The 12,583-nt window shown below is 42.3% G+C and overlaps 1 protein-coding gene across 18 annotated transcripts in view; it reads right to left on the minus strand.

Annotated features, from left to right (window-relative positions):
* Positions 1 to 12,583, minus strand: part of BRSK2 (BR serine/threonine kinase 2) — a 731,324-nt gene that overhangs the window by 32,187 nt on the left and 686,554 nt on the right. For 17 of the 18 annotated variants that reach the window (XM_053285865.1, XM_053285871.1, XM_053285864.1 and 14 more), the window contains 3 exons: positions 11,040 to 11,163; positions 8,284 to 8,464; positions 5,862 to 5,951 (listed from right to left, as the gene is read on the minus strand). In XM_053285865.1, the coding sequence (XP_053141840.1) occupies positions 5,862 to 5,951; positions 8,284 to 8,464; positions 11,040 to 11,163 (395 nt within the window). Of the gene's footprint in view, positions 1 to 5,087; positions 5,331 to 5,861; positions 5,952 to 8,283; positions 8,465 to 11,039; positions 11,164 to 12,583 lie in introns of those variants that run through there. The other variant, XM_053285862.1, reaches the window with a different exon arrangement.

Below are 12,583 nucleotides of genomic sequence, written 5' to 3' on the forward strand. Positions count from 1 at the left end.
CAGAGCCAAGTGGTTTTCTTGGTAGAATACAGGAGGGGTTTAACACTGCCTTCTCCTGCACAGTATGAGATGATGTCTTTTGGCATCTTCCTATATCACAGCTGCCTGATATAGGAGTTTCCCATATTCTGGGAAACACACCAGTGGGGATTCAAACCAACAGCCTCCTGCTCTCTAGGCAGGTTGCTTCCCTGCTGTGCCATTAGGTGGCTTCTCCTCGGTGTACCAGTACTTTATTAGTTAGGATACCAACCACTATTTCATTCTGTGTTTCCAACACTGAATTCTAACTGGTCCTGGCATGTCATCTAGACTAGCAACAGTCAGATGGGCAACTGGCACAGTTTGTGTATGATTTGTGGATCTCATCATTATGATGGTGCCAGAACTCTGAACTGGATGTGTCTGTTGGAAATGAATTCCCTCAATTTAGAAAAATACAAAATCATTAACCTAAAACCTTCTCAAACTGCAGTCCTGGTTCGTAATAGCACACTTTGGCACAAGCATTCCCCACAGACAGGCCTCCTTGCCTCCAGAGTACCCCCCTTTCCCCAAATGTACCCTTGTGAAAAGGGTAGGGAGCAGGGGTGGCTGGTAAGGAGGGCTTCAGTTGCTGCTGAAGTAGAGGCCTAATTCTAAAGCCAAGCCTAACACTCCTGTGGAGTATCTATTGCCACTGGGGACCCTGGGAACTGGAGTTTCCAATGGCTCTTTGATTAATGCATTCAGTGGAGAGGCATGGGGAAATCCATTTACCAGGCTTATTGACTGTGGTAGACACTCTTGAGCATCGTCATCTTTTGCCAATAGGGAGTCTGGGAAATGGAGTTTCAGTCCACTGAGCCAGGAAGTATTGCAAACTTTATTTCCAAGGTCCCCTTGTGACAATGGATGCTATGTAACAGTATGTAGCTCTGGCTTAAAAAATATGTGGGTATCTGCGCTGCTGAAATTCTCCACCTTCTCCACCCCGCCATCTTCTCTTCTTAACAAGGGTACTTGGTGGGAAAGGGAGGAACTGGGGTGAAAGGGAGGAACTGCGGGGAGAGGACAGGAGGTGATCTCCCCCCTGGGCTTAGACATTCTGAGTTGTCTTGGAAAGAAATAGCTAATTATGAGGTGAGGTGGGGGAGCCTGCCTATCACTAATAATCAAGCATGCTAAATCACCACATGGGAAGCCCTCTGTCTGGAAGTTCCTATGTTTACATAGTGCCTTCCTTTCTCCTTCCTTAAAAACAAAAACAAACCCTACATGTAGCTGTTTCTCAGTCTAAACATAACAGGATTGGTTTTCTCGGACATCAGAGGACAGAAAGGAGATCGAACTTGATTTAATATTTCAAAATATGTAATGTGCTTGAATGTATACTGAATTCAAGGATTATACTGTTTGCATACTTACTATGACTACTAATACACACAAACTAACCCTAGACTTCTTTTTCTTAAATTGAATGGCCAATATCGAGATTCACTAAGTGCCAGCACTGCTAGTACTGTGTTGGTAATATAGTGAGGAGGCAGTTTTCATCGATCTTCCATATGAAGCCAACTGTGACTCCTGCAGATATGTTCCTAAGGGCTGTGCCAACTTCAGGGACATATTTTTGGGAATCACAGTGGGCTTTAGAGGGAAGGGGAGATGAATAAAAATCATCTTCTCCCTTAGCAGCAACACAGCTTTGCTGCACCAGTACTCCGTCAGTCTGAATGTCAGCTGATCACTTTTATTAGTGCTCTAACATTTTGATAATGCTTCAGAAGTTGAAAGATGTAAAACACAGAGAAAATACATTTCATGTTGACCGGATTCCTTGCTTTCTGTGTTTTTGATTTGATGGATGGAAATATAGAACATCTGGACTACTTTTGTACATTTTACTATAAAATGTACATTTTACTATAAAGTTAACATTAACTATTGGTGTTTCTTAAGGCTGCTTAAACTGAAGGCCCTTCCAAATACTTTTATGGCTTCTGATTTGGATATTTCAAGGTTCATCATTGAATTAAATGTTTATGTTTTGGTTAATGTTTTATGTTTGGATTAAATTTTTATCTTTTGGTTCCTCACCAGAAACCTGTTCAGAGGATATTATTGTATATCCTTGGTCTCTGCTCAGATATTCTTTATTGCTCATTTTCTCAACTGACGGTAGCTTTTATTTCACAAGCATATGTACAACTACCACTACAGATGCTAGAAACTGCATTCCTATCTCGGTATTATTGAGTTCTGTAGATAACCAATAATTGTACTAAGATGTCTGTGCCAAAAGCAAGCCATGAAGATCTACGAATGAATACAGCAAAACCAGTTATGCAGGCTTCCCCTTCATGCTACAGAACACAGAAGACAGCACAAATAGTAATCATTTAACTATGCATAAACTGAGTATGCATAAGAACATAGAGATGGCGCAAAGGAGCCATATGGACCTGCTTCTTTAAATATGACAGTGTCTGACTTTTAGGTGTTTGATGCTGAAAGCAGTTACCGGTACCAATCTGGAGAACCTAACTTTACTTGACATTGACAACGCAGCAGAAGATTGTCAGCTGCTGTACTTCCTGGCTGTTATTTCCCCAGTCCTTTTGCTCAGCCATCTCCATCTGCTGTAGCAAGTGGGGCTTTAATATTGTCCCACAACAGGCAGGAAAAGAGAAGGGCCAGCGTAAGGCCAGGCAGGAGATGTGTTTAAATTTATTGTTGAAACATATCATCAAAAGGTGTGTAAATTGCACAATCTCCTACTGCATTGCTAACATTAAGCTAAAATCAGGTCTTCTGGATTACAATCTGGCAATGCTGGAACTTGTGGCTAAAATATCTGGAAATTACCACAGGCATGAAATAGTGTAAGGGGAAAAAACAGAAAATTCACTGCCAAGTTGGAATGATAGAACACTTAGTACTGCCATTTTGTTAAGGGGATACACAGACAGCTAATTCCTTCCCAGAAGAAGGAATCAGTCATGCCAACAGAACTCACATAGAAATAACCACTGTTCATTTTTGAAAACATCGCTTTTCATTAACCGGTACAGTTTCCTTCCATGGAATAATGCCTCAAAAGACTGTACTGGAATGATACACAGAAAAAATTGTGGCAATTTTTTTGACCTATGAAGGCAGGATTCCCTTTTCATCCAAGGACATGCTGATCCATGGATTCAGGGACTTCCAGGCAGAGTGGTTTTCCATGGAGAGGGCATTCTCTCCCTCCCTCTCCCTTCCCTGGATACCATGATCCTTCCAGAATTCAGATGAGTATCAAGAAATGTGTGTGCTGAAGATTACTCCACCTGTTATCAATTTAACCTACAGTATTTGATCCCTACAGCACAGGGTTGATGTGCTTTGATGTCAAATGGCATTTTAATGTAATGTGCTTAACTTCTAGGAATTCATTTACCTGTACATTTAGGTTTTTCCAGTTTGCTTAAGATCAAAAGTAATAAGCAGAGTGAGTCCCAAGAAGAAGAAATGAGGATGGAAATGGAAGATACTAACTGAGATGCGCAGGTGTGACATAGGAACACATCACTGAAATGAGGTACACTGACACACAAGGAAATGACACAATGTCTATCAATGTTGGTGTGAACTTGCAAAGAATGAGAGACAACGGAAAACAGTCCTGTTCTGAAACCCAGGCAAGCCAGTTGAATGGGCTAGCCCATAGCTTAACAGACCAAGCAGGGTCAGGAGAGGCAGCAAGCATCCCCTCCATGAAGTCACAAATTCTTGCTGGCGGTGATGGAGCTGAAGAAACATTAACAGATGGGTTACCCGGTTGTAGGGCACATCTGCTGTAATATCTGGTATTATATCCCTCTCTCGCAGAGTATATAAGGTTTGTTCATACAGAGGCCTCCAGTCACTCACCTGTAATGCCACCTGGCCTGAAAGATGGGGGACACTACTTTGTTAGCAGGTAAGCTATCAGAACCTCTCTAGAGGCCAGAATCAGTACAATTGCTTTGCACTTTAATCTGTAAATTACAGATTAAATGCACATTCAGGGACTTCCAGGCAGAGTGAAGGCTGCTACTGAGGCTGTTTTTAAAGTAAGCAACTCTTCTTCACAGAATATAACTTGATTCTGAGTTATCCAGGCTGAAAAGATATTATGCCAAGCTGAATGGCCCATCATCTCTTGGGAGCCAGGGGACAAGAAGGCAGTTTTTGTGATGGAATAATAATTGCATTTCCCCCCATGCCCAGTCAAAGCTCATCTGGCACTGATACTGGTCTCAACTCCCCGTTTCTCCTGTTCCATCTCAAAATAGCTGATGAGCTGTACTCCTTGAAATCATCTGCCTTTGACAACATTTTGCTGACATCTTTCCCTCCTCAACCACAGTCTGGACTTCCATATAATTTTAAGTCACAGCCACTTATGAAATAAATGTTTGTCATCAGGAATTCCATCAGACACAGGTTTATTTTAGCCTGCAATCACACCACATGGTGCCTGCTTATATCATCACTGTACATAAGCTGCACACATAGGAGAAACCTGTTCTCTGAAAGGAATAGACCCAAAGTGAAGTTGACCTCATTGTGCTTTCACAAGAGCATGAAGATCTGGAGGTAGAAAATGTGTGATGAAGACAACATCGTTGGGTCGACAATCATTACAGGTGACTAATTTCCCATTTGGATACAGCCATTGCACGGTGCTTCCATAAGCAGTCATAATGCAATGCTGAATCATTGGAATCCACCCTGCTTCTTCCTTCTCTTATTAACTGTTTAATATATGCAGATACAAAATGTGACAGCAGTCTGGCTGATCAAATGTAATGCCCAGACACACAGTCCAAACTCAAACTGACTTGATGAGCACTGGACATTAAGCAAGTCTTTTTTTTAATCCCTGATCTCGGCTTGTGAAGGCTGTTCATCCTCCCTTATTTAAACATGAACATTGCCATACATCATCATCAAAAGGGTGGCTTTAAAGAACAAGATGCACTCTCCCATTGGTCTAGAGAGAAATCTCTTTGAGAAACTTCTAGCAGAGGAAAGAGAATGCAAACATTTAAAAATAAGATATCCTCATGGGAAAACTGCACTCTGGATCTATTTGCATCATGTTTTATTTTTTCCTCATACACTTCTCTGCTGAGAAAGGTTTCCTGTTGAGAGCTGCTTAGAAGTAGCAAAATCTACTTTCCTCTGGTGAGTCTAGAAGAGCAAGGAATGTGGAAGATTGGGGTAGAGGTGGGGAACAAGCAGTTGCCTGTTTAGGGAATGCTTCACCTCATTCGTGGAAAGGGACTGAAGGTAATATCGTGGTATCACGGAGTGGCATAAACCTGAAGTGGACAAGATATTTCTGTCAGTGCTCAACCATTTTAACTACACCACAGAGAGAAGATAAAATGGTGCATGGCTTTTCATGTTACCTTCAAAAACCATTTCCTCTAGAATTCAAGATATTTCCAGCTACAGACAAAAGTCCCTTTCCCAGGAGCTAACTTATATTGCTTCCATCTTAAAAAAAACCTGTAGAAGGCTTTTGAACTGGATCCATTTTAAAGCATGCCCACGTATTGGGGGGATTTCAGAATTACATGAGTAGCTGATGACACTTCCTGTGAGAGGGTGACAAATGGCTCTTGGGGCAGGGCGGGGCTGTTCACACAGGGGGATGGCATCTAGGAAATGGGAACTGGTGCAAGGCAGGTGGGAGTGGAGCAAATGGTAGGGAAGGGATGTGCAGAAAAGTCTTACTGTTTGGTCTGAATGAAACTAGGTATTAGGTGCAACGTGAGGGCTATGCTGAGAGGTGCTTCCAATTCATGTCCTTGCCTGAAGCAAAGCACTGAGCTGTGGAAGCTACTTACCTGATAACTGCTGCACTGAAGGCTGGTCATGTGTGCTTAACAACTGTGCCTGAATGGTTTCTACTACCCTCTTAAAGCGACGGCTTGGACCTGTGAAAAGACACATTGGACTGTGAGATGAGGCAGAACCGAAAGCGATTGCCATGCAGAGTGTGCAATGGATGGAAGGAAGGGAACTTTCCCTACCATTTCCCACTCAGTATTGGTCTTCAGCTTCAAGTCCTTTCCAACTCCCTCTTCTTAATTATCTCTTCTCTTTTGTATTCTGCATCTGCCACCCACTCACCCGCCCCAATGCCACCTTTTTGCTTCCACTGTGCTGCTGCATATACTGAGAGCCCCTTGGGCTTCCTTCTCCGAGTTATCTTTCTGCCTTCTGTCATGCTGTCCCCTATGTTTGGAATAGCACCCACCTCTCTGGTCAGCAAGCCACTTCATTTTCTTTCCTTCAAATCCATTTCTCAAAAGACTCAGGGTCAAACTGCAGGAGCACGCAAATGCATATTGCAGAAATAGGCTTCCAACCATATTTTTTGTCAAATACTTATTTTATACATATTTTATGTCGGCCCCTTCTTTATCTAATGAGGAAGCAGCATACACAGCCCGCACTCACTGAAACATGCCTGCAAATGGATCTAAGAAAAACCTGAACTCTTGCCACCAGTTGCTCTTATCTGAATGGCATCTCAGTCTCCACGTTCTCTGCATGGGCAATCCAACAACACGACACAACCTAATCCACACATAATGTAGGCAAAGTGGCCAGCTCAACCTGTCTACAATACTCTCCTCCTTTTGTATGGATATGGATCAACACTGCCCTGAGAAAGGAGGCTAGAGATGGAGACCTTTTTCTCCATCCAGGTCTCATTCCTCCTCTATATGAGGGCAAAAGGGTATATGGGGAAAGTGAATCTCGCCTTCCCATATAGAAAGTAAATGTTGGGTTACAGAAAATATATAGAAAAGAGTGGGGACGGGGGAGACAGCCTTTTCTCTTCTTTCTTGGAGCAGCATGGATCATACCCAAAGTGAAGGAGAAGGCTTGGGAAGGAGCAGCAGGTGACAGGAGCTGAGGTTTTCTAGGTCAACATCGAGCCGTATTCCAGGAAGTGGGGGCTGTGTGCTGCTGCCTCTCAAGGTTTTAAAAAACAGCTGTATTTGACACAAAAGAAGTGCTTCTGGCTGAAACTCATTTTCTATAGCATTTGTGTGCTCATGTAGTTAGACTCTCACTTCTTTAAAACAAGCCTTTCCTGAAGCCTTTCGCCCTAGTCCTTCCCTTTTCTTGCCCATCTAACAAAGAGACTGAATTCTGCACATGTATGTTATAACTTCTCCGTTCTGCTAAAGACCCTAACACAGTGTTAATAAAGCTATTATAATGTCAGACCTCTTTTTAGACTGTTCTCTCCTCACACCTGGAAACCTCACTGGGTATGCCACTCTAGTTCCTATGCCCCTTGTACTGCTTTCCCCACGCCTGCCTAAATCAGATATCAATTAGGCTGCTCCTTCTACTGCTTGCGTAACTTGGCATCTGGGAGGTTGTGTAACCAACTTCCTCTCTGCAAGGCATTTGCACGCCCTGCAGTGGGGGGTCACCTCCACCACAAACCTGGCCAGGGGATTGGCTCAGCAGAGGCCAGGTGAGTAGCAGAGGTGATCCCCGCCACAGGGGGTGCTGGGTGGCACACTGCTGCTCAAAGCAGCATTCAGGTGTGGCAGTAGCGGAGGCAAGCACCTATTAATTTACACTTAAATGTGCCTCACATCACCCTCCACCACTGGTGGCACCTGCACCAGCCACTACTGCCTTGTGGGGTGGATATGTATGGATATGGATCAACATGATATGGATCAACCACAGCATGACTGGTGGGCTGTGTTAAGCTTGGTGGGTCACAAGCTGTGAAAATCTGTCCTGAAGACTAGACTCAACAGCTTGAACATGTAACATGATCTTTAAGGTTAAATACTCTACACCTAATTCAGAGGAAGAACACGTAGTTCAAATGTTTGCTTCCAATATTTTGAAGCCAAATTTGCCTAAATTGGTTCCCTTCAGGGCTGCCTGAAACATGAACCACTTCCTATATGGGCAGCACTCTGATGTAGAAAAAAAAGTACAAACTATGTAAGTCATCATGTGTGATGCAGCATGTATGTGTGTGTATACACACACACACACACACACACACACACACACATGAGCAGCAGCCAATTGTGACTTTCCAACAGGCATAGCAGAAAAAAAACATGTGCAATGATGTGCAGTTTCCACATGACAAGCTATGCACAATTTGAACACCTTTTCCTGTTGTTTTAAGAAATGCATTACGTATGAGGCAGCCCTCACTACTTTGTCTATGTTTCAAGTTCTCCTCTTGAACGCAGACAGCAGGTTTATGGCAGTTACCTGATAAAAGCGTGAAAGTGACTGAGTAGATCCCATTCTCTTTCTGGGCTTCCCCACCTTCTGTGTATGTTATGTCCACTTGGAACTTCACTGGCTTCTGAAAGACAGCTGGGCCTCCCGTGGATTTGTACTCTGCACGGAAGCTTGTCTGTGAGATGACGCTATGACTGAGACTGGGAATCTAGATAAAAGAAAATGATAATAATAAATAAATAAATAAATAAATAAATAAATAAATAAATAACACATCAATTTAAAGGCAATTTTTTTCTTAGAATTTGAAAGAGGAAAACATTGCTTGTGGGTCTGAATTTTCTATAAAAACTAAAAGCTCTTCTAATCAAATCTGCAGTAATCTAAAATAAACTTCATCTGCATTTCATGAATGGATGAAAACAAAATGAGGCCTATAGCAGGAAGGCATTTCTAATACGGGAGAGAAGGAAGCATGGAACTATACCTATACTTGTAGGTATAGGCAGCACTTCTAAACCCTGAGGACCGGAGAGCTTTTTTTTTTTGCATGATAATTGTTTTGCACAATAAATGTGTATTTCTTTCTTATTTGTTTCATTATCATCCTTAAGGCTGCACTTCTGTGGTGGAGAAAGATCAGTTTCCCAACCACAGCTTTTACTATCTGGTGCAATGCTATACTTCCCCAAGAAAACACATTCATTGCTACTGTGTGGAATATGATTGGCCATCGTCTCTCAAACACCTTTTTGATAAAAATTAGCTCTCGCCCTTTGGAACTCTCAGTTGCTTGCTGTACTGATTGTTCCAAAGGATGCTTTGAGGGGGATGTTACTCAAGGGACAGGGTAAATAGGTAAAGAGGGGTTTACCATTGCCTCCTCCCGTGCAGTATGAGATGATGCCTTTGAGCATCTTCCTATATCGCTGCTGCCCGATATAGTAGCAGCGGGGATTCAGACTGGCAATCTTCTGCTTGTTAGTCAAGCATTTTCCCACTGTGCCACTTAAGGAAGAACCCCCCATATCAGTGATTGTTTTGGCACCCAGAACAAGAAATAGAAAATAATAGTTGTGGGGGTAAAGAAATTATTCCAATACGAGAATATTCCACTATGTGCAGTACAGCAACAGTTATCTTACCTGCACTTTTGGTTGGAGTGTGACTGGATTTATAAACTATGCTCTGGAAATATGCCTAAGAAGCCCATCTCTTTTTAATCTTATTTCTTAGAGAAGTTCCACTAAGAAAATCAGCTCTGAGTCTGACAGATTTGGGTGAGAAATGAATACATAAAAAAGCCTCAGAAATGAACAAATGCAGGAGAGATATGCGCAGTCTGAGAACAGGGAGACAAAGGTTGGTTCCACTGCAGCCATTCAGTCCGGAACTGACACCATCTGTTAACTCAGTTTTTACTGAGAATCCAGATGACACTGCTGCCAATTGGTTACATTCCATTTTTTTAAAAACAGATTGTCCTCTCGTTGTTTTCCTCCTTGCTCATTCTTTAAAAGCAGCATTTTTCAACCATGTTGCCCCAGCATTTCTAAATCAGTCCTTCATTTGTCAGTTTTAGTTGTGTGTGTGTGTGTATGTGTGTTAATAATAGAAGGGGTTAATGGTTTCCTCTTTGCAGCCAGAGCAAATGCTCATTATTATTTTTCCCTATTTTTATTATCTCAATTGCATGACTGCAATCATAAAAAGAAAAAGAGAGAGCAATTGCTCTGGTTGCAAAGAGGAAACTATTAATTAAGGGCCCCTCCTCCCTACAGGAAACAGGAACTGACCAATTAAGGGCCAGTTCAGGAATCCCATCTGAGTGAAAAGGAAACAGCTAACTAAAGGGACAGCAACTGAAAAGAAATTTCCTAGAAGAGAATGTCAAGGAGGAAACTACTAATTAAAGAGACAGTTGCAGGAAAAAGCAGGAGCTTTGCTGAAAGGGACTTATTTCTGACAAAACACATAGTAGGATCTTGCCCATGGATTTTTAAAGGAATATAGCATATACTAAGTGTGGTGTGGAAGCATCATTGCCTCAGGCTGATTGTGGAAAAGCAATGCCTCCAGCTGATTGTGGAAAAGTAATGCCTCCTCAGCAATCAGAAAATAGCCTAGGATAGAAGCAACCCAAATGAATGGAACTGAAGGTCGAGAGATCCCAGCTCAAGTTTTACTTAGTTATGCAAGTATGTTTTTTGTTTTTTTTAAATTTTGCACTTACCACAAGGGTGGTGGTGGGGGGTGGGGGTGGAGGTGGCAAACTGATCCTTATGGGAAGAGAGTTGGTCTGTGCTAACGAGCATGGATTGTTTCCTTTGCAAAGCAGGGTCCATCCTGGTTTGCATTTGAAAGGGAGACTACATGTGTGAGCACTACATGTGAAAGGGAGACTACATGTGTGAGTAAGATATTCCCCTTAGGAGATGGGGCAGCTCTGGAAAGAGCATCTGCATGCATGCAGAAGATTCCAGATTCCCTCCCTGGCTTCTCCAAGACAGGGCTGAGTGCGACTCCTGCCTGTAACCTTGGAGAAGCCACTGCCAATCTGTGTAGGCAATACTTAGCTAGATAGATCAATGGTCCAACTTGGTATAAGGCAGCTTCCTATGTTGGGGGGGGGAGCAACCCCTCAGAGAAGTAGTTTGCCCCCACCTTCCCCCCATTTCTGTTTCAGAAATCTTTTGTGTGGGACACAGCTTGCCCACCCATAAATGGACTTTGCCACCTCTATACCTTCCTCATTTTTTAAAATAGTGCTGCCACTTACTTACCGAGAGGAATGCATGAACTATGTCAGCCTTGATGGAACTCAGTGGTTTGTCCTTAATAACCACAAAGATCTGTTCTTCTTTCTCCAGGTTGATAAAGTTACCAAACCAAGACTTTTTGGCAAGCCTGACCAGGTAGGACAAGTGCCAGGGAGAAAGAAAGAAAGAAAGAAAGAAAGAAAGAAAGAAAGAAAGAAAGAAAGAAAGAAAGAGGGAAAAACAGAAAGCAAATACAAGAGTTAGAGATTACAAACATCATGCAACCAACACAGGGAATTGTTTTACCTGACCAGCTAAGAATGTGTGTGATGATATAATTCATTGTATCAAGAACACCTTTTTATCTCAGAGATAGAGAGCACCCCAAGGATTCATGTGGCTTTATTACAATAGCATGTACAGTCAGAAATAGGACAGGTATTGCTCAAGTAGATCTAGAGGAGCATGGCAGGAATGAATATAGCTGTGAAACAGCTTTATAAGATATAGAAGGGGCTGGAAAAGGAAGCTGTTGACAGGTTCCTGCGTGTATGTGTTTGTGTCATTTATATACACACACACATAATATCTGCACATTCTACTTGTCATCAGGTTTTTTGTACAGGCATGGAATTTCATAAGAATATCAGCCTGCTCAGTGTTCAACCCACTGACAATTCACTTCAACTGTCTAGTTTTGAGGTAATTTAACCGACAATCATATAATTCACTACACAGACAAAAGGAAAACTCAGATTTAGAGAAAGCAAGTTGGTATTTTTGAGAGGAGGATAAAAGCGGGAGGGGGGGGGGGATTGCATCTGTCAGTCTGCCTGACTAGTGAAAGCCAAGTTAAGCAGCCACAGTTGGGTAAATCTCTCCCTGATCCTCCGTTAAAGTGTGTTCAGAAAACACAGCTCTTTAAAATATTCATAAGCAGCTACAGCTGTCCACAAGCCAAAGATTAGCATGGGGAACAATAAAGAGGAGAGGCCACCCATTTAAGTGCGTTGTTAAGAAGCATGGAGTGGAACACGAAAGGACGTTAGATACTGATTTGCTTGTGTATATCTCAAACACATCCCAGTGACTCTGTAGGCTTCACAACAATCAAGGCATCCAGTCCTTGCACTTTAAAGGTCTTTGCAAATTAGGTATTTATAGATACTTATTCATCTATCCTGCTCAATCACTTTAGGGCTTGTATCAAAGTTAAGGCCACTTCATGGATTATTATTTTTTTCTGTACACAAACATGACTAGGATGGACTGAGTGCTGCTTTTGCTAGTGCAGGCACGTGGGTGCACACAGCCCATGCATGACTCTGATGAGGAAGTATGCAGCACAAAGGAACTCATGCCACCTTGCACATGTTAAAACAGAGAAATTCTTTTCTTCTACAGTTGTTTTTTTTTTAATTTCAAACTGGGACAAATAGGATTTCCCACACAGCAGGGTTCCCCCATCGCTGTGTTCTGTTAGTACATAAGTACTATTTAAGTACTTATTTAAATAAGTACAGTTTAAGTGTTATTGCTAGCAGGGAGAACACCACAATGAAAAAATT

Source organism: Hemicordylus capensis, chromosome 1, assembly GCF_027244095.1.
Source record: "Hemicordylus capensis ecotype Gifberg chromosome 1, rHemCap1.1.pri, whole genome shotgun sequence".
Taxonomy (NCBI): domain Eukaryota; kingdom Metazoa; phylum Chordata; class Lepidosauria; order Squamata; family Cordylidae; genus Hemicordylus; species Hemicordylus capensis.